The sequence below is a fragment of the Cherax quadricarinatus genome, chromosome 81 (genome assembly GCF_038502225.1).
Source record: "Cherax quadricarinatus isolate ZL_2023a chromosome 81, ASM3850222v1, whole genome shotgun sequence".
NCBI classification, from domain to species: Eukaryota; Metazoa; Arthropoda; class Malacostraca; order Decapoda; family Parastacidae; genus Cherax; species Cherax quadricarinatus.
In genome coordinates, this window is record NC_091372.1 from 7,256,499 (window position 1) to 7,278,099 (window position 21,601).

Genomic DNA, 21,601 nt, shown 5'->3' on the forward strand with positions numbered 1-21,601 from the left:
GGAAAATATGGATTTGTCAGTTAAAAACAGAGTAGGGGAGTTAGTAGATGGGGAGATGGAGGTATTAGGTAGATGGCGAGAATATTTTGAGGAGCTTTTAAATGTTAAGGAAGAAACAGAGGCAGTAATTTCATGCACTGGTCAGGGAGGTATACCATCTTTTAGGAGTGAAGAAGAACAGAATGTAAGTGTGGGGGAGGTACGTGAGGCATTACGTAAAATGAAAGGGGGTAAAGCAGCTGGAACTGATGGGATCATGACAGAAATGTTAAAAGCAGGGGGGGATATAGTGTTGGAGTGGTTGGTACTTTTGTTTAATAAATGTATAAAAGAGGGGAAGGTACCTAGGGATTGGCGGAGAGCATGTATAGTCCCTTTATATAAAGGGAAAGGGGACAAAAGAGATTGTAAAAATTATAGAGGAATAAGTTTACTGAGTATACCAGGAAAAGTATACGGTAGGGTTATAATTGAAAGAATTAGAGGTAAGACAGAATGTAGAATTGCGGACGAGCAAGGAGGCTTCAGAGTGGGTAGGGGATGTGTAGATCAAGTGTTTACATTGAAGCATATATGTGAACAGTATTTAGATAAAGGTAGGGAAGTTTTTATTGCATTTATGGATTTAGAAAAGGCATATGATAGAGTGGATAGAGGAGCAATGTGGCAGATGTTGCAAGTATATGGAATAGGTGGTAAGTTATTAAATGCTGTAAAGAGTTTTTATGAGGATAGTGAGGCTCAGGTTAGGGTGTGTAGAAGAGAGGGAGACTATTTCCCGGTAAAAGTAGGTCTTAGGCAGGGATGTGTAATGTCACCATGGTTGTTTAATATATTTATAGATGGGGTTGTAAAGGAAGTAAATGCTAGGGTGTTCGGGAGAGGGGTGGGATTAAATTTTGGGGAATCAAATTCAAAATGGGAATTGACACAGTTACATTTTGCTGATGATACTGTGCTTATGGGAGATTCTAAAGAAAAATTGCAAAGGTTAGTGGATGAGTTTGGGAATGTGTGTAAAGGTAGAAAGCTGAAAGTGAACATAGAAAAGAGTAAGGTGATGAGGGTGTCAAATGATTTAGATAAAGACAAATTGGATATCAAATTGGGGAGGAGGAGTATGGAAGAAGTGAATGTTTTCAGATACTTGGGAGTTGACGTGTCGGCGGATGGATTTATGAAGGATGAGGTTAATCATAGAATTGATGAGGGAAAAAAGGTGAGTGGTGCGTTGAGGTATATGTGGAGTCAAAAAACGTTATCTATGGAGGCAAAGAAGGGAATGTATGAAAGTATAGTAGTACCAACACTTTTATATGGGTGTGAAGCTTGGGTGGTAAATGCAGCAGCGAGGAGACGGTTAGAGGCAGTGGAGATGTCCTGTTTAAGGGCAATGTGTGGTGTAAATATTATGCAGAAAATTCGGAGTGTGGAAATTATGAGAAGGTGTGGAGTTAATAAAAGTATTAGTCAGAGGGCAGAAGAGGGGTTGTTGAGGTGGTTTGGTCATTTAGAGAGAATGGATCAAAGTAGAATGACATGGAAAGCATATAAATCTATAGGGGAAGGAAGGCGGGGTAGGGGTCGTCCTCGAAAGGGTTGGAGAGAGGGGGTAAAGGAGGTTTTGTGGGCGAGGGGCTTGGACTTCCAGCAAGCGTGCGTGAGCGTGTTAGATAGGAGTGAATGGAGACGAATGGTACTTGGGACCTGACGATCTGTTGGAGTGTGAGCAGGGTAATATTTAGTGAAGGGATTCAGGGAAACCGGTTATTTTCATATAGTCGGACTTGAGTCCTGGAAATGGGAAGTACAATGCCTGCACTTTAAAGGAGGGGTTTGGGATATTGGCAGTTTGGAGGGATATGTTGTGTATCTTTATATGTGTATGCTTCTAGACTGTTGTATTCTGAGCACCTCTGCAAAAACAGTGATAATGTGCGAGTGTGGTGAAAGTGTTGAATGATGATGAAAGTATTTTCTTTTTGGGGATTTTCTTTCTTTTTTGGGTCACCCTGCCTCGGTGGGAGACGGCCGACTTGTTGAAAAAAAAAAAAAAAAAAAAAAAATTAAAAATTGGTAATGGGAATCTGTAAGAAAATTAACATAGCAAAATGAGGATAGGTTGTTCACCATAATGAATTGGAAGCATGTGTAGTTAATGATAATACATGCTACAGGTAGAGCTAGTGGAAGCAGCGACGTACTTGGCCCGGGCACTGTGGTACCTTAATGTGGAAGGTGTCCGGCACAACAACATCCGCTGCCACAACATATTTGTGGCCGAACATACTGATAAAACATTCAAGGTCAGAATCATCAAATTTTGCCCAAAGTACAAAAGTCCATGGACTGAATAATAATAATAATAGTTGAATAATACATATGAGGTAGTATCAAAAATTAAAGCTCAATACAGTACCTCTCAAATAGATAAGAAACTTTTGACAGTAATTTGCTGATAAATCAACCCAATTAAGACACACTTGGGCTGATCATAAAGGCAAATACCTATTACCCCATTACAATGTTAGTGAAGGGCTTTTGATCTGAGGAATTTGAGCTACCCTCCACTTCTTTAGATCAAGCCTGATTTTCTCCCATTTTCCGAGGTACTATATGAGCCCCCAATGATGATGATAATGTAACATTGTGTAATAGTAAAAGTTGTACTAGGTATTTTTTCTGTAAGTGTGCTTCAGATCATCTGAACTGGTTTCTGGAAAGACAGCAATTGAATGAATAATGGTGAATGTGTTTCCTCTTTTTTGAGGCATCTTGCCTCAGTGGGAGACAGCTGCTGTTAAAAAAAAGATTTATTTTTCCTCTTTATGTCAGTGATTTTCATTTATTGGCAGGTTAAACTTGGTGATCCAGGTTTGGTAAGGTATGACCAACGGGATTTGCACTGGATTCCTCGTGAACATCACTTCCAACCTCCCTTAGCCCTCAATGACAGTACTACTGATATTTGGGCTTTCAGCACCACAGTCTGGCAGATCTTCTCTCTTGGCGAGATGCCATTACCAGGTACATAAACTCAACATTTGTAATTTTTGTAGCTCATTGGTAATCCTCAACTTACAACTGAGGACCCAGGTTCATTACTGGGGAGGGTAGAGAATTTTCTTACACCTGTTACCTCTGTTCACCTAGCAGTAAATAGGTACTGTATCTAGATGTTAGTCAGTTATAGGTGGCTCTCTGGGTATTAACCCTTTGAGGGTTTCGGCCGTACTAGTACGGCTTACGACCCAGGATTTTGACGTACTAGTACGCCTAAATTCAAGCGCCCTCAAATCTGGTGAGAGAAAGCTGGTAGGCCTACATATGAAAGAATGGGTCTATGTGGTCAGTGTGCTCAGTATAAAAATAATCCTGCAGCACACAGTGCGTAATGAGAAAAAAAAACTTCGACCGTGTTTTTGGAATAAAACAGCGACTTTGCACTGTATTTTCGTATGGTATTTATTGTTGTATTCTACTTTTCTTGGTCTCATTTTATAGAATGGAAGACATATTACAAAAATTGAGATGATTTTGACTGGTTTTACAATGAAAAGTACCTTGAAATTGAGCGCAAAGAAGCAGAAATGTTCGATTTTTATCAAAGTTCAAAAGCAAACAAATCATGCCAAGCATCCAATACACGTCAACTGCTGAGTCTAATATTCTTTCACAAGTACGCTGATATTATTTATACCATTTCTACACTAATGCAGCAGTCTGCATAACAGTAAATCTTCTATTTTTTGTAATAATAAAAATTCAAAGTGGAAAGCCAAAGAAATATAAGAGGGGCCTGGGGATGTGACTAACGAACAGAGAACTTGTTATTTTAGTGCCAGGAATGTCTTTCTTGTTTATTCTGGACCCTATTCGGAAATTGGTATCTTTTGAAATTTGAATGAAATTAGCAAAATTGCTAAATTCTGACCACTTTATTGGATAGTTGAAATTGGTAAATGGGTGGTTTCTTGTACTCATTCGATAGAAAAAATGGAGTTCTAGCGAAATAGTTATGATTTTGTCGACTAGTACATTGGAATTGGCCGAAAATAGGGCTCAAAGTGGGCAGAATCGCCAATGCGTAAACATCGAGACCGTTAACTTCGCGAGAGCATAATTCCGTAAGTTTCCCATCAAATTTCATACTTTTGGTGTCATTATGAAAAGATTCTCTATCTTTTCATAAGAATTTTTTTTTTTTTTTTTTTTTTTTAAATTTGGCTGACCCTGAGAACAAGTTTCGGAGAGGGCCTGTCGACCCTCAAAGGGTTAATAGTACAGTCTCTTTTCACTTAATGACAGAGTTCCGTTCCTAATACCATGTTGGTAAACGAATTTGTTGCTAAACGAGGAGCATACTATAATGGTAGTGGGTTTATGTCATCCATCTCTGATATTGCTTTAATGTCATCCTTGTACTATTTATAAAATTTTTAGTATATTTTTAAATGTTTATACAGTAAATTGTAAAAACAGAATAGAGGAAAACAGCTCTAATATACATTATTTACGTATGCATACTGGTCAGAGAGCCTGTTGTAAGTCCGAGTTGTCGGTAAACGAGTACGTCGCTGAGGAGAGGCTGTATACCTTAGCATTCGTGGACCTACATTTTTGGGTCCCTGAAGCTTGAACTGTTATGAGATCACCTTCACAACCAGTAATAGGCTAGCCTACGTGGTACTTTAATAACCTTTTTTTTGTTTTAACTATTAGTTTGTATTGAATTACACTATATTATTATTATTTTTTAAAAACTCCTTCTCATACAGTAGACCCAAAAATTTTAAGCAATGTGGACTCTAAGTCACTTCTGGGGCCCCTCCAGGAATAGGGGCCCAGAAGCTTAAGCTTCAGTAGTTTCATAGTAGATCCACCCCTGTACCTTAGACAGACCTGAGCACTGAAGTAAGCTGAGGTAGGATCACAGCTCTTTGCCTGTCAGCTCGACTGTAAAAAAAAATTAGATATTTCAGTTGTCTTCAGGTATTAGAAATGTTAGCTAAAGTATTATTTCAACTGGTTTGTCTCTTATATAACAAAGTAGTTACAGTTTACGTGCACTGAGGAAAAAAGTACGTAAACATTTGTTTATTCAAGAAAGTTCACAGTGCACTATTTCAAACTTAATTATTTTTTTACAATGGTGACCCGATGGCTCATGTGAAGCAGCCAGCACACAGTTGTTGGTTGCACAGTGTGTTGATAATGGTACAGCTTGAACAATGTTTTTCAACAGGTGCTGATATGGAAGAAGTTCGTAAACTTTATGCCACTGGCCGCTTGCTGCCTCGCCCAGACCCATGTCCTCTTGACCTTTATAAGGTTAGCACTGTGCTTGTTGGCATTGTCGTTGTTTAGCATGTTGAGGGAGATTTATTATGAAAGACCAAGTTTTTTTTTGCTGTAGAATAAAAGGAAAACCTCATTGTGAAGAGTATTGATATAAAATAATTAGCATGATAAAACTGCTTGTACTTTAGTGCTTTTGAAGATAATTTGCATCACTTTCCAGTGTTGTAAGTGGGATCCCAAAAGTCTTACAGTGGTAATATAATTTTATGAAGGTTTTTGTCAAGTGTCTAGAAGGAAAGTTCTATAAAATAAAATATTGCATAACAATAAATTACTAAAACAATTGGTTTAAATCATTAATTTTCAGAAAAATATCCATTTTAAAATGAACAAAAGAGTAAGTTACAATCAAAAGAGGATTTTTTTACCATTTTACCCTATTTTTAATAATCCTAGTAATAATTTTTTTTTTATCATTTACACTCTGAAGGTGTGTTTTTCAAATGACATATTGAGAAGTATAGAAATAAGTGGAGATAATACTTGTGCAGGTTTCTTGTAAATAGTAATGATTTAATGACTGAGGATATTTCAGAGGCTGCAGAAAGAGCCAGGTAGGAGTTTGGGTAATTTTCAGTTAAATAACTATAACATCCACTGTATAGCTTCTACTTTCCTCACTTTGTTCAAATTCATTACATGTATTTTGTTATCTCCCATTTCTAGAGGTAATTTTGTATATACAATTCACATTCACCATATGTGATCAGTACAATTTGCAAAGCATATTAAAGATTATTCATAAGGAATTCAGTATTGATGACCTAAATGAGCTTTTAGTCCAGCTACTAAGAGAACACATCTACAATATAAAGTGAGGAACTCAAAGATCCAACTACTACTGATTTAGACTCCATAGTAATATTTCTAAACAATGAAGTAAGCAGCCAGGTTCAAATATCCCCATTCATACTAAGGAAAGCTGTACACATTATCACCAATTATTGTAGCACACTTCAGCAAATCTCTTGATATCCAAACATTCTCAGGTATACTTAGATGGATGAGCATATACCAATGCATTAAAAAGTGGGGATTGAACTGACAGGCATGTAGTGCTGTGTATGGGTTAGTAGGTCACAGTTCTGCTTACTCCATGTTACTGCAAGTTTAAGCTTATTTATTTCTCTAGGTTATGTTGCGTTGTTGGTCTCCAGATCCACAAGCCAGACGTCAACCACAGGCCATCATGCGAGATGTCAACCAGATACTTTACCAGGGTGCGCTATGCTTACTTTTATGTATTCTTGTCCTATCTTTATGTTAATTTTTTTTTAATGCAAACCTCTTTGTTTATTTTTTAAAAGCATCACTACTAGTTTTAAGTTAGTAAAAGTTAGCTGTGGCAGTACAGTTCTACGTTAGTTTGCCAACAATGCTGTGCATACTTAAGAGAATTTTTAATCTATACTCTCTTTATTAATCCAATTTTGTAGAATGTATTTATATACATGTAAATAATACTCATAATTATTTATTATTATCATCATCATTGTAACAATATTCTGCTTATCATCATTTTGGGTTTTATTGTTTTTCTCTGTATTTTTGTTTCTAATTGTTTTTGAAATTATGCAAATTATTTTTGTCTGGTTATGTTATTAGCATAACAGAGCAGGTTATCTCTATTATTGCATATCATATACCCTCTCCGTCAGCTTTGGATTGATCTAACACCATAGTTATGATTTTTAAATAACTTTGAATAGTGGTGAATTTCATTTTTTCAGGAATGGGGGGGGGGGGGGGGATGGCAGAGAAAGTCACCCTACTTAGTGAGAGATGGTCTGCATATTAAAAAATCTGTCTTGGGTTCTTGGAAGATGTGGTCATTAAGAAGTGAAAATTTATTCTTAACTCAAATTTAAGTGCTGAAAGTTTCTGTTAGTCATATTTTTTCTTGTTAAATGAATCTCAAGATTTTGTGTACTAGTATTTGTGCTTAACCCTTTGAGTGTTGCAACCCCAAATCCTGAGGTGTCTCCTGGTGTCGCAAAATATTTAAAAAAAAAAAAATCTTATGAAATGATAGAGAATCTTTTCCCGATGGTAATGACACCAAAAGTATGAAATTTGATGGAAAACTTACGGAATTACGCTCTTGCGAAGTTAGCGACCTCGGCGATATTTACGAATCGGCGATTTTGCTCACTTTGAGCCCTATTTTCAGCTAATTCCATTGTTCCAGTCGACCAAACTCATAACTATTTCTTTAGAATTCCATTTGTTCTATCGATTGAGTACAAAAAACTGCCCATTTACCAAATTCAACTACCCAATAACGTGGTCAGAAATTTGCAATTTGGCCAATTTCACAAAAATTAAAAAATATGACAATTTCAAAATAAGGTCTAGAATGAACAATGCAGACATTCCTGGCTCTAAAATAACATTTTCTTTGTTCATAAGTCACATCTCCAAGCCCCTCTGATATTACTCTTGCTTTCTATTTTGAATTTTTATTCAAACAAAAAATAGAAGATTTACTGTTATGCAGACTACTGCAATATTGTAATAATTGTGTAAATAATATCAACCCATTCATGACTGCATATTAGAATGACTAGTTGGACATTTATTGGACAATGACATCATTTGTTTACTCTTGAACATCGACAAAAATCAAACATTTTACCCTAGTTTGAACTCCATTTCAGGGTCCTTTTCATAGTAAAACCAATCAAAATCACATCTATTTCTATAACATGTTTTCCATTCTATCAAATATGGCTATGAAAATGAGAATATAACCATAAAAACTATAAGAAAATACACCTCAAAGTCAGCGTTTTAATCCAAAAACAGTCGGAGTTTTTTTTTTCCTCATTATGCACTGCATGCTGCAGGATTTTTTTTATATGGTGCACACTGACCACACAGACCCATTCTCTCACACATGGGCCTACCAGCTTTCTCCTACTTGATTTGAAGCCGCTAGAATTTTTGAGTATATATACGTCAAACACATTGGCTCGTAAGACCTATATATATGGCCAAAACAGTCAAAGGGTTAAATAGTATTTTTTTTATAATTTCAGTATTCAATTCGAGGAAGAACCATGCATATCAAACCATCTTCCCTGCCAGTTCAGCTGAGACAGAAAATTTGGATCAACCGAATGGAGAAGTATTAGAGGAAGATGAAGACAACGCTTCAGTTACTACCCAGATTACTACACTTACATATGCTGATGGTTCTGTTGCACAGGTAAACTTGTTATTGAAGTAATTTTGTAGGTTTGGGTTAAAAATGTTTAACATAATGCATTTTCAAAATACAGCCTCTCCTCACTTAACGACTGAGTTCCTTTCCTAAGAGTAGGTCGGTAAGTGAATTGGTCGTTAAGCAAGGAGCATACTGTACTGGTAGTGGGTTTGTGTCTCCCATCTATAGATATTTTTAATGTCACTTTTGCACTATAACATTTTTAGTACATTTTTAAATGTTTATACAGTATTGTACTGTATACTGTAATGAACAGAATGGAAGAAATCAGCTTTAATATACATTACTTAGATTTGCATTTTGGTTGGAGAGCTGGTCATAATGGTCCATAAATGAGTAAGTCGCTATGCGAGGAGAGGCAAGCATTAGCGATAAATTTAATGGACAGGAAGAATGGATAGTAGATGGTAGTGGTATTTGCTAATGATTTCAGCTATTTTATACGCTAAGTTATATGCTGTGTGATTCGAGTTGAGCTTTCTTGTTTGTGAAGATGATAATACAGTAGTATAAAATGCAGTGAGCCTCATAAGTATAAACACCACTTGAATCTGTGAAGCACATAGTCTGTCTTTCGCAGACTATTTGCCTCACAGATTCAAGTGGTGCCAGAGGAACTTTTGTACAAAAAACATTTCCCTCTTGATATAGTGCACTAGTGATTTTTACATACTTCATTGGCTTTCCTGGAAACTCACTGGACTTAAATCTGACTGAAAACTTTTAGATGTCATGGATGTGTCCTCTAACCCCAAAATTTCAAGTCCTATTAAGCAGGTGTAATAGGGTATTGAATTTTCTATCCTCCATGAATAAACCTTATCAGTACCTAGGAGACTTAAGGAGTGGATCAAGAGGAAGGATAATCCTACAAAATACTAATTTAGATGAGGAACACATATATTTCAGGATTATATATTTCAAACAATAGGGTATGGTGAGTAGTCTCATTTTTTGTGTGATCTATATGAGTAACATAGGAGGAAATAATTTCATAAATTTGGGCTGACTTTCAGGCAGTACTAATTATTTGGACATATTTCTGTTGATTTTTGGAGACAAGTAATTGAAATATGAATAATGATTATTTCATCATTAACTTTAATTGGCAACACTGAAGATTTATATAAAAGGTCTACTAAAAATGTGAACATCATGAAAACTGAATAGAAATTGAATATGGCATAGCTATTGCTATACACCAACTACAAGATCACTGACAGGGTTGGGGGGGTTATTTTTTTTTTCTATCCTATACTTGCTTGAATTTCTTACCACATCAGTTCTTTCCAACTAAAGGAGAGTGTCCCAAAGAAGCAAACATTTTCACCATCACTCATTCAATAGCTTTCTTGCCATAAAGTGCATGGATGTCACGATTCAGTTGACCCTCCAAACTGCAACATCTTCACTTATTCCACAGAGTGCAGACACTGTGATTCTCACACACAACCCAAGTCTGAATTACTGATCAGAGTGACTGATGCCAGTACATGCAGGATTTTCCTACTCTAAAATGAGTTAACGTCTGACCAGGTTATAACCAGGTCAATGACATTGAATTTTTATTTTATTGTGTAAATTGACTTTCAGCCGTATATGTAGGTGACTCAACTTTTGTGCAGGTACCGTACATGTAGTAACTTAAATAATTACTAATAATTGCAATAGACTGGTGATATGAAGGTATTTCCTCAATTTACTAAATTGTGAGTATTTTTAATTTGCAGGTAACATTAAGTCAGCTGCCAGACAGCCTTGTTGATGACCTTATTTCCCTCAGTTCCACTTATTTTCATGGTGAAATCTCTCCTTGTATGTATGAAACTGGTGCAGCATTCTACCCACCATTAATGAAGCAGGGAAGGTAAGAGTCTAAAATAACGTTTAGTATAGTTAGTGTTTACTGTCAGTGTCAGTGCACTTCCAACTTCATTATAATATGGTTTAACATAAATTAATTTTTCTTAGATCATTTGCATTGGTGATGGAGAGTTTCTCATAGAAGAAACCCAGAAACAGGTCACATTTGTGTGTGTTAAAGACTTGCAAAATACTGTAGTTAAAAAAAAAAATTTGCTTAAGACTTTACCCTGCAGGTTATGCAACTGTATTACTTACTTACCCCAAGCAACATGGAGTGGGAAAAAAAAAGGATTGTTTTATTAGAGAATGTATTCAGATATTCAGGAGTGGACGTGTCAGCGGATGGGTCTATGAAAGATGAGGTGGATCATAGAATTGATGAGGGGAAAAAGGTGAGTGGTGCACTGAAGAGTCTGTGGAAGCAAAGAAGGGAATATATGAGAGTATAGTTATACCAACACTCTTATATGGGTGCAAAGCATGGGCCGTGAATGTTACAACAAGGAGAAGGCTGGAGGCAGTGGAGATGTTGTGTCTGAGGGCGATGTGTTGTGTGAATATAATGCAGAGAATTTGTAGTTTGGAAATTAGGAGGAGGTGCGGGATTACGAAAACTATTATCCAGAGGGCTGAGGAAGGGTTGTTGAGGTGGTTTGAACATGTAGAGAGGATGGAACAAAATAGAATGACTTCGAGAGTGTATAAATCTGTAGTGGAGGGAAGGTGGGGTAGAGGTCAGCCCAGGAAGGGTTGCAGGGAGGGGGTAAAGGAGGTTTTGTGTACAAGGGGCTTGGACTTCCAGCAAGCATGCGTGAGCGTGTTAGATAGGAGCGAATGAAAACAAATGTTTTCTAGGACTTGACGTGCTGTTGAAGTGTGAACAGGGTAATATTTATGAAGGGATTCAGGGAAACCGGCAGGCCAGACTTGAGTCCTGGAGATGGAAAGTACAGTGCTTTTACTTTGAAAGAGGGGTGTTAATGTTGCATTTTTATAACTGTAGTGTAAGCGCACTTCTGGCAAGACAGTGATGGAGTGAATGATGGTGAAAGTTTTTCTTTTTCAGGCCACCCTGCCTTGGTGGGAAACAGCCGGTGTTAATAAAAAAAAATTATTGGTGTGCAAGTGAGACACATGAAGCAAATAAGAGTGATACAACCAAACAAAAATACAAGACAAATTTTGAGCAGCAAGTTAAAAATTAATATTGTGCAGCAAATTTAAAGAAAATGACAAAATTTGAGCAGAAATTAGAAATAAGACAAAATTAAAGAAGCAAATATGGTACTATTCATAAAAGTAGTATTCAGAATACTGTAGTAGCATATATTCATTGGTACTGTGAAGGTTTAAGAAAATGCATCTGACTGCCAGTAAGATTTACGTATAGGATAATAACCCATCATTTAGTGTAGGGATAAATTTTCTACCCCCATGGCAGTGCATCCATGGCTGATAGGCCAAGTAGTGTCCTCTGCCAGTTTTTTTTATAATTTATTTGATTGCTTTCAGCACGATGAAAACACTGACCGAGTTACTGCTTCCTCCACTGGCTGCTCAACGTATGCCTGAGGTTCCTGCCTTGCCTAGTCAGCCACTACAACTGGATAAATCTGCTATTGTATTTGGCATAAAGATTGGGGAGGTAAGATTATTAATCCTAAAATGTGTCTGCCTACTGAATTCATTACATATTTTTTTTTAACACACCGGCCATCTCCTACCAAGGTAGAGTGACATAGTTTTCTATTAGAAAATAAAAATAAAATTAAATTTATATACCAATTTCACTGTGCAAAAATTTTAGTAATGATTCTTAACTTAAATTGTAATCATAATAATAAATTTTTATGCAGTTGTGACAACAAATGTAAAGTGTGTATACAACTATATTAATGTTATCTTCAAGGAGGAAGGGATGTCCTGATGCTTGTGAAGAACTATAGATCCAAAGAACTGGAGTTTTGCTCCCCTAATTTGGAGTAAATGTTATTACCTCCCACTCTTCAGGTAACCTCTATGGGTTTAGAGCTGCTGCAAGAATATAGTGATAATACTCGCGTTATCAACAGGGCAACTATGGGGAGGTGTACCGTGGATTGATGAATGATGATCAGGGACACACTAAGACGGTGGCCATTAAGACACTCAAAGCTGTAGGTCAAGTGGATGATTTTAAGAGAGAAGTGGATATAATGAAGGTATGTAAAGTTGTTCTCTTTAAATAATCATCATTCACTTCATTTTTTTTTTTCTGGTGAATCAGATCCCTTTCCATTTCTGTTTTTAAACTTTGGTACCATTTAAACAGTTAAGAGTCAGTGTGATTACCTGCTACCCCTGGTCACCTAGCAGTAAATAGATACTAGGAGGTAGTAGTGTTATGACTTGCAAAATTGTAATTATACAATTATAAACAACTCCCTGAATGGTATGGGATTCAAACATGGCATTTTATGTTTTTTATAGTAAAAAATTTGCATTCTTGAATTTGTTAAAAAATTAACACACTGATTCTTATTAAAGTATATATACTTGATATCACTGATACAAATTTGCTTACTGTAACAATTTACTGTAAATGTTTGATTTAAACAATTTTGTATTTTATAATGTAGCATATTCCATTGTCATTAAAACTTTATATACAACAATGAGAAGTTACTATAAATACAGTGGACCCCCGGTTAACGATTTTAATCCGTGCAAGAGGGCTCATCGTTATGCGAAATAATCGTTATGCGAATGAATTTTCCCCATAAGAAATAATGGAAATCAAATTAATCCGTGCAAGACGCCCAAAAGTATGAAAAAAAATTTTTTTTACCACATGAAATGTTAATTTTAATACACACAAACTGAAAAAGGCATGCACAATTAAATGACACTTACTTTTATTGAAGATCTGGTGATGATTGATGGGATGGGAGGAGGGGAGAGCATTATCTTCTTACTGTTTAGAAGGGGAATCCCCTTCCATTACGACTTGAGGTAGCAAGTCCTTTTCCGGGGTTACTTCCCTTCTTCTTTTAATGCCACTAGGACCAGCTTGAGAGTCACTGGACCTCTGTCGCACAACAAATCTGTCCATAGAGCTCTGTACCTCCCGTTCCTTTACGATTTGTCTAAAATGGGCCACAACATTGTCATTGAAATAGTCAACAGCACGGCTTGCAACAGCTGTGTCAGGGTGATTTTCATCTATAAAGGTTTGCAGTTCAACCCACTGTGCACACATTTCCTTAATCTTTGAAGTAGGCACAATGGATTCCACAACTGGCATAGGCTTCTCAGGGTTAGCCCCAAACCCTTCAAAATCTTTCTTAATTTCCATACTAATTCTCACCCTTTTTACCACAGGGTTGGCACTAGAAGCTTTCTTGGGGCCCATGGTCACTTATTTTCCAGAAACAGCACCGAAAATACTGTAATAATACGAAATATTCCGAGTGTATGCTTGGATGTTACCGCGGAGGCTGGCTGGTAAACAATGGGACGGAGCGGCACATGTGAGGCTGGCTGAGGGCACATTGGACGCGTCTCGGACGAAAATCGGTATGCGGGTTTTTAATCGGTATGCGGGGCAAAAATTTTGCGATAAAAGTAATCGTTATGCGGAAAAATCGCTATGCGATGCCATCGTTATGCGGGGGTCCACTGTATAATGACTGCAAATATAATAAAAAGTAGAATTACCTGAGCACTTACACACACATGTTCAAAGGAACAACCATATTAATTTCTTAAATGTAATATATTTTGCAGAAGTTGAAGCACAAAAATATAGTTGAGTTGTGTGGTCTTGTAGAGTCAGAGGGAGAAGAAATGTACATGGTAATGGAGTATCTACCAATGGGCTCACTCAAGGATTATATCAAGAGTCATAAGGAACACTTGAAGGATGCCACACTTCTTAAGTTTGCCATGGATATTGCTGAGGTAATCTCTACAGTTAAATGGTGATTTTGAAATAGGATCTATTTTTTGTTAGGTACAGGTATACCTAAATTAGGAATACAATACATAACATAATTTTAATATTTACTTTTAAAGTTACTAAATACAAATATAATTTTGTGTAATGTTTCTCAGAAGTTATTTTAGAATATAATGCATTTTTTATACAAGTACTTAAATATTGCTTTCCAATTGATTGGTTAATTATTCTTGTATTAGTTTACAAGTTGGTAATACAAGTGAAGTCCCAATTATATTAAATTCTTAATCCCTTACCTGTAAGGAGGCTTTGTATAGTTGTTTTATATAGTAAATCACACTGTAGCCATTCCTATTTTAACTGATCTGTTTCCCCCAGTTTTCAACAGTACTGTGGTGGGTTGTTGGGGATCAGGTAGCTGTATATACACCTATATTTATGGTTTTAAAGTAGCTTATTGTTTCTAGATAGTGTATTGGTGTTGCTCTAGTATCTGTAATTAAAAAGTTGAGCATCTCTTCTTGAAAAATTTCTCTGCTTATTCTATGTATCATTTTCTTTCAAGGATCAGTTATGGACAGAGAAGATTATGTATAAATTCAAGGATTATGTGGATTAAAATAAGGGTTGGATGTGAAAAGTGGATCATAATAAGTCTGTATGCCCTGGAGAAGAGAGATATATATATTCTTCTTCTTTCAACGTACCAGCCGTATCCCACTGAGGCGGGGTGGCCCAAAAGAAAAAACTAAAGTTTCTCTTTATAAATTCAGTAATGTATACAGGAGAAGTTGTTACTAGCCCTTGCTCCCGGCACTTTAGTCGCCTCTTACGTCACGCATGGCTTACAGAGGAAGAATTATGTTCCACTTCCCCCATTGAGATAAGAGGAAATAAACAAGAACAAGAATTAGAAAGAAAATAGAAGAAAACCCAGAGGGGTGTGTATATATATGCTTATACATGTATGTGTAGTGTGACCTAAGTGTAAGTAGAAGTAGCAAGACTTACCTGTAATCTTGCATATTTATGAGACAGACAAAAGACACCAGCAATCCTACCATCATGTAAAACAATTACAGGCTTTCGTTTTACACTCACTTGGCAGGACGGTAGTACCTCCCTGGGCCTTGGGACCTGACGATCTGTTGGAGTGTGAGCAGGGTAATATTTAGTGAAGGGATTCAGGGAAACTGGTTATTTTCATATAGTCGGACTTGAGTCCTGGAAATGGGAAGTACAATGCCTGCACTTTAAAGGAGGGGTTTGGGATATTGGCAGTTTGGAGGGATATGTTGTGTATCTCTATACGTATATGCTTCTAAACTGTTATATTCTGAGCACCTCTGCAAAAGCAGTGATAATGTGTGAGTGTGGTGAAAGTGTTGAATGATGATGAAAGTATTTTCTTTTTGGGGATTTTCTTTCTTTTTTTGGGTCACCCTGCCTCGGTGGGAGACGACCGACTTGTTGAAAAAAAAAAAAAAAAATATATATATATATATATATATATATAGAGAGAGAGAGAGAGAGAGAGAGAGAGAGAGAGAGAGAGAGAGAGAGAGAGAGAGAGAGAGAGAGAGAGAGAGAGAGAGAGAGAGAGAGAGAGAGATTGAGAGAGAGAGATTGAGAGAGAGAGAGAGATTGAGAGAGAGAGAGATTGAGAGAGAGAGAGATTGAGAGAGAGATTGAGAGAGAGAGAGAGAGATTGAGAGAGAGAGAGAGAGATTGATTGATTGAGATTGATTGATTGAGATTGGGAGATGTTAAGCAGGTGTGTAGGAACTTTTGAACCAAGAGAGTAATTTTGGTAGGGGTCCTAAATGCTAAAGTAGGAGAAGCATTTAGAGAGGGTATGGTGGGTAAGTTTGGGTTGCAGGTGTATATGATAATGGGGAGCATTTGATTAATTTCTATAGAAAAGGGTTTGGTTATAGGTAACATATTTTTAGAAAAAGAGGATAAATAAGTATACAAGATATGATATAGGGCATAATGACAATAGTTTGTTGGACTACGTATTGGTAGATACAAGACTGTTGGGTAGACTTCAGGATGTACACGTTTATAGAAGGACCACAGATATATCAGATCACTCATTAGTTGTATCTACAGTGAGAGTAAAAGGTAGATGGGATACAAGGAAAATGGAAGCAGCTAGTAAGAGAGAGGTGAAGGTTTATAAACTAAAGGAGGAGGCAGTTAGGGTAAGATATAAGCAACTGTTGGAGGACAGATGGGCTAGTGAGAGTATAGACAATGCAGTAAAAGATGTATGAGGTAAGTTTAAGAATATAGTGTTAGTGTGTTCAGCAAAAGTTTGTGGTTACCGGAAAATGGGTGCAGGAGGGAAGACAGATTGGTGGAATGATGATGTAAAGAGAGTAGTCAGAGAGAAAAAGTTAGCATATGAGAGGTTTTTACAAAGTAGAAGTGATGCAAGGAAGGAGGAGTATATGGAAAGACAAAGAGAGGTTAAGAGAGTGGTGAACCAATGTAAAAAGAGAGCAAATGAGAGAGTGGGTGAGATGTTATCAACAAATTTTGTTGAAAATAAGAAAAAGTTTTAGAGTGAGATAAATAAGTTGAGAAAGCCTAGGGAACAAAAGGATTTTTTTTTCAACAAGTCAGCCGTAAAGTGGCTCAAAAAGAAAGAAAATCCCCAAAACAAAAATACTTTCATCATTCGACACTTTTACCTCACTCATACATAATAACTGTTTTTGCAGAGGTGCCCAGATACAACAGTTGAGAAGCATATATAAAGATATATTATTTCAGGTCACTTTTCATATTGTAATAAACTACCTAGAGAATATAATATCAGGGCCTATTACACATCCCTCCAAACTGCCAATATCCCAAACCCCTCCTTTAAAGTGCAGTCATTGTACTTCCCATTTCCAGAACTCGAGTCCGGTTATATAAAAATAACGGGTTTCCCTGAATCCCTTTACTAAATATTACCCTGTTCATACTCCAACAGCTCGTCAGATTCCAAAAACCATTAGTCTTCATTCACTTCTGTCTAACACGCTCATGCACGCTTGCTGGAAGTCCAAGCCCCTTGCCCACAAAACATCCTTTACCCCCTCCCTCCAACCTTTTTGAGGACGACCCCCTACCCCGCCTTCCTTACCCTACAGATTTATACACTCTCCATGTCATTCTACTTTGATCCATTCTCTCTAAATGACCAAACCACCTCAACAACCCCTCTTCAGCCCTCTGACTAATACTTTTATTAACTCCACACCTCCTAATTTCCACACTTTGAACTCTCTCCATAATATTTACACCACACACTGCCCTGAGACAGGACATCTCCACTGCCTCCAACAGCCTCCTCGCTGCAGCATTTACAACCCAAGCTTCACACCTATATAAGGGTGTTGGTACCATTATACTTTCATACATTCCCTTCTTTGCCTCCATTGATAACGTTTTTTGTCTCCACATATACCTCAGCAGACCACTCACCTTTTTTCCCTCATCAATTCTATGGTTAACCTCATCCTTCATAAACCCATCTGCTGACATATCAACTCCCAAATATCTGAAAACATTCACTTCTTCCATACTCCTTCTCTCCAATGTGATATCCAATTTTTCTTATCTAAATCATTTGATACCTTCATCACCTTACTCTATGTTCACTTTCAACTTTCTACCTCTACACACCCTCCCAAACTCATCTACTAACCTTTGCATCTTTTCTTTAGAATCACCCATAAGCACTTTATCATCAGCAAAAAGTAACTGTGACAACTCCCATTTTGTATTTAATTCTCCATAATTTAATCCCACCCCTCTCCCCAACACCCTAGCATTTACTTCTTTTACAACCCCATCTATAAATATATTAAACAACAATGGTGACATTACACATCCCTGTCTAAGACCTACTTTTACCGGGAAGTATTCTCCCTCTCTTCTACACACCCTAACCTGAGCCTCACTATCCTCATAAAAACTCTTTACAGCATTTAGTAACTTACTACCTATTCCATATACTTGCAACATCTGCCCCATTGCTCCCCTATCCACTCTATCATATGCTTTTCTCAATCCATAAATGCAATGAAAACTTCCCTACTTTTATCTAAATACTATTCACATATATGCTTCAATGCAAACACTTGATCTGCATATCCCCTACCCACTCTAAAGCCTCCTTGCTCATCCACAATCCTACTCTCTGTCTTACCTCTAATTCTTTTAATAATAACCTAACCATACACTTTTCCTGGTATACCCAGTAGACTTATTCCCCTATAATTTTTACAATCTCTTTTGTCCCCCTTCCCTTTATATAAGGGAACCATACATGCTCTCTGCTAATCCCTAGGTACCTTCCCCTCTTTCAGACATTTATTAAACAAAAATACCAATCACTCCCTCACTATATCCCCCCTGCTTTTAACATTTCTGTCATGATCCCATCAGTTCCTGCTGCTTTACCCGCTTTCATTCTACGTAATGCCTCATGCACCTCCCCACACTCACATTTTGCTCTTGTTCACTCGTAAAAGATGTTATACCTCCCTGGCCAGTGCATGAAATGATCGTCTCCCTTTCTTCGTTGACATTTAAAAGTTCCTCAGAATATTCCCGCCATCTACTCAATACCTCCATCTCCCCATCTACTAACTCCCCTACTCTGTTTTTAACTGACAAATGGATTTGTTAGTTAAAAATAGGAGAGGAGAGTTATTAAATGGAGAGTTAGAGTTATCGGGAAGATGGAGGGAATATTTTGAGGAATTGTTAAATGTTGATGAAGATAGGGAAGCTGTGATTTCATGTATAGGACAAGGAGGAATAACATCTTATAGGAGTGAGGAAGAACCAGTTGTAAGTGTGGGGAGGTGCATGCGGCAGTGGGTAGAATGAATGGGGGTAAAGCAGCTGGGACTGATGGGATAAAGATAGAAATGTTAAAAGCAAGTGGCGATATAGTTTTGGAGTGGTTAGTGCTTTTATTTAACCCTTTCAGGGTCCAAGGCCAAAATCTGAAGTCACGCACCAGTGTCCAAGAAATTTTGAAAAAAAAAAAAATTATTTTTTCTTACAGAATTAAAGAGCATATTTTTGTGAAGGTAATAAAACAAAAAAAATTAGAATCTGATCAGTACTTACCGAGATACAGTGCCAAGAAGTTTGTAGAAAATGATGTGGTGGCGGCAACATCGACGAATTCCACATACGCGTATTAGATTATTTTGTTGTTTTAGTTGTTTTTTCTTTTCTTTTCCAATTTTTTTCTATTCCTACTAACATTTGGGGCCTGAGAGACCAATACTGTATATAATTTATATATATAAACTCACTGTATTGAACACAATAACTGCACTAAAGTTATTATCATATTATTGTTTACCACTATTGTTTATTACAATAAACATGCACAAATATTGTATAATACTAATGTTCTATCATATATTTACATATTTACAATCACTGGACATGGTTTTAGAACTGCTGGAGCTTGTGGAACTCCTTGAAACAAGGCACCATGCACAGAGGCACCTTACATTCCTCACACATAAACCGAGTGTCTTTGCGTCTTTGTTGCCGTCGTTTTGTTTGTGCACAGACAATGCATCTCTTCTGAGCAAATTTCTTTTGAGTTGAAGGAAGCTGTATTATGAAATGATCACCTTCTCTTCTCAAACGCTTGGGTATATTGTGATGAATTCGAGGACCATGTTGTATTGCAGGTGTTGTTACCTGGTACTTCATTATGAGTTGTCTGACAACAGACAAACAAAATTCACCATACGGTGGTCTGTTACCAGTCTTTATTTGGTACATATTATATGCATTCAGCATTGAAATGTCCATGAGATGGAAGAAAAGTTTCATGTACCACTTGTAACTCTTACGAACACAGTCAACAAAACCAATCTGCATGTCACACTTGTCAACCAAGCGCATGTTTTGTGTATAATCAATCACTGTCACTGGTTTTCGAATACGTTCATTAGTCACTCGATCAACTTTGCCACTGTCTTGCATTTCATTACGGTGAATGGTTGTCAACAATGTGACATCTCGTTTGTCATGCCACCGTAATGCCATGATGTCATTGGCAGTAAACACCTGCACGTCATCACCACGAACACCTGCGTTGAGCCTGGGCATATGTTTACGATTAGAACGCACTGTGCCACACACATCTGTCTTGTTCACTCGCATGAAATCACTGAGTAATGGGCTTGTGTACCAGTTATCGGTATATAATGTATGGCCCTTACCAAGATAAGGTGCCATCATGTTTCTCACTACGTCACCTGATATACCCAATAACATCTTGGTATCTTTCAATGTTTTACTACCCGTGTATACAACAATATCCAACACCAGGCCACTGTCACAATCACAGAGTACAAACAATTTTATACCAAAGCGGTTCCTCTTGCTCGGTATATACTGCTTGAATGACAGTCTACCTTTGAACAAAATCAAAGACTCGTCAATTACAAGATTCTTGAATGGATAAAAAGTACATTCCTGAACTTTTGTTTGAGATACATGAAAACATTTCTAATCTTGTATAACCTGTCACTTCTGTCAGGCCTGGTTTTGTCAGAGAAGTGCAACATACGTAAGAGTAAGATAAACCTGTTCACTGGTATTATTTCACTGAAGGATGGGGTACAAATTAGCCGATCTGTGGACCAGTATGCTTTTATATTATGCTTATAGACGTGAGGCATAAGCATTATTGTTGCAAAAGCAAATACATTTCTGCAACAGTCGTCTCTTTCCACCTGTGTAGTCTTGACTGTGGTGATAAGATCGTATTGCCATGGTGTACTGAAAATACTTATTACTTTCCCTGACAATAGTTTCCATCAATGGCTGGTCAAAGAATAATTCAAAGAATTCCAGTTCATTGGCCGTGGTTCCAAGGGGACAGGTAGGTAGAATTCCACTTTGCGAGTCATCAAAGTGGTGAGGGCTGGGAACAAAATTGGGATTTTGCTGCCAATCCCAGATACGGTTTGCTGGTGGATACTGGACATCATAGGCTGGTTGTACGGGTGGTTGTGGCGGGCTGGTGGGTGACGCTCCGCTTTGTCCTTGAACTGACGAGTCAGCAGCGTGGGTTCCCGCGTGGCACAGCGAGTCACGCATGGCGGTGCCACTACCACCACCAGCCCCACTAACACCATCCACTGATGTCTGTGGCCCATCCATGCCAAGTG

The 21,601-nt window shown here is 37.4% G+C and overlaps 1 protein-coding gene across 4 annotated transcripts in view; it reads left to right on the forward strand.

Moving 5' to 3' along the window:
- hop (tyrosine-protein kinase hopscotch) overlaps positions 1-21,601 on the forward strand; it is a 147,238-nt gene that overhangs the window by 110,072 nt on the left and 15,565 nt on the right. For all 4 annotated transcript variants that reach the window (XM_070102307.1, XM_070102306.1, XM_070102308.1 and 1 more), the window contains 9 exons: positions 2,178-2,306; positions 2,856-3,027; positions 5,246-5,331; positions 6,494-6,581; positions 8,400-8,569; positions 10,318-10,454; positions 11,966-12,098; positions 12,526-12,654; positions 14,219-14,392. In XM_070102307.1, the coding sequence (XP_069958408.1) occupies positions 2,178-2,306; positions 2,856-3,027; positions 5,246-5,331; positions 6,494-6,581; positions 8,400-8,569; positions 10,318-10,454; positions 11,966-12,098; positions 12,526-12,654; positions 14,219-14,392 (1,218 nt within the window). The remainder of the gene's footprint in view (positions 1-2,177; positions 2,307-2,855; positions 3,028-5,245; positions 5,332-6,493; positions 6,582-8,399; positions 8,570-10,317; positions 10,455-11,965; positions 12,099-12,525; positions 12,655-14,218; positions 14,393-21,601) is intronic.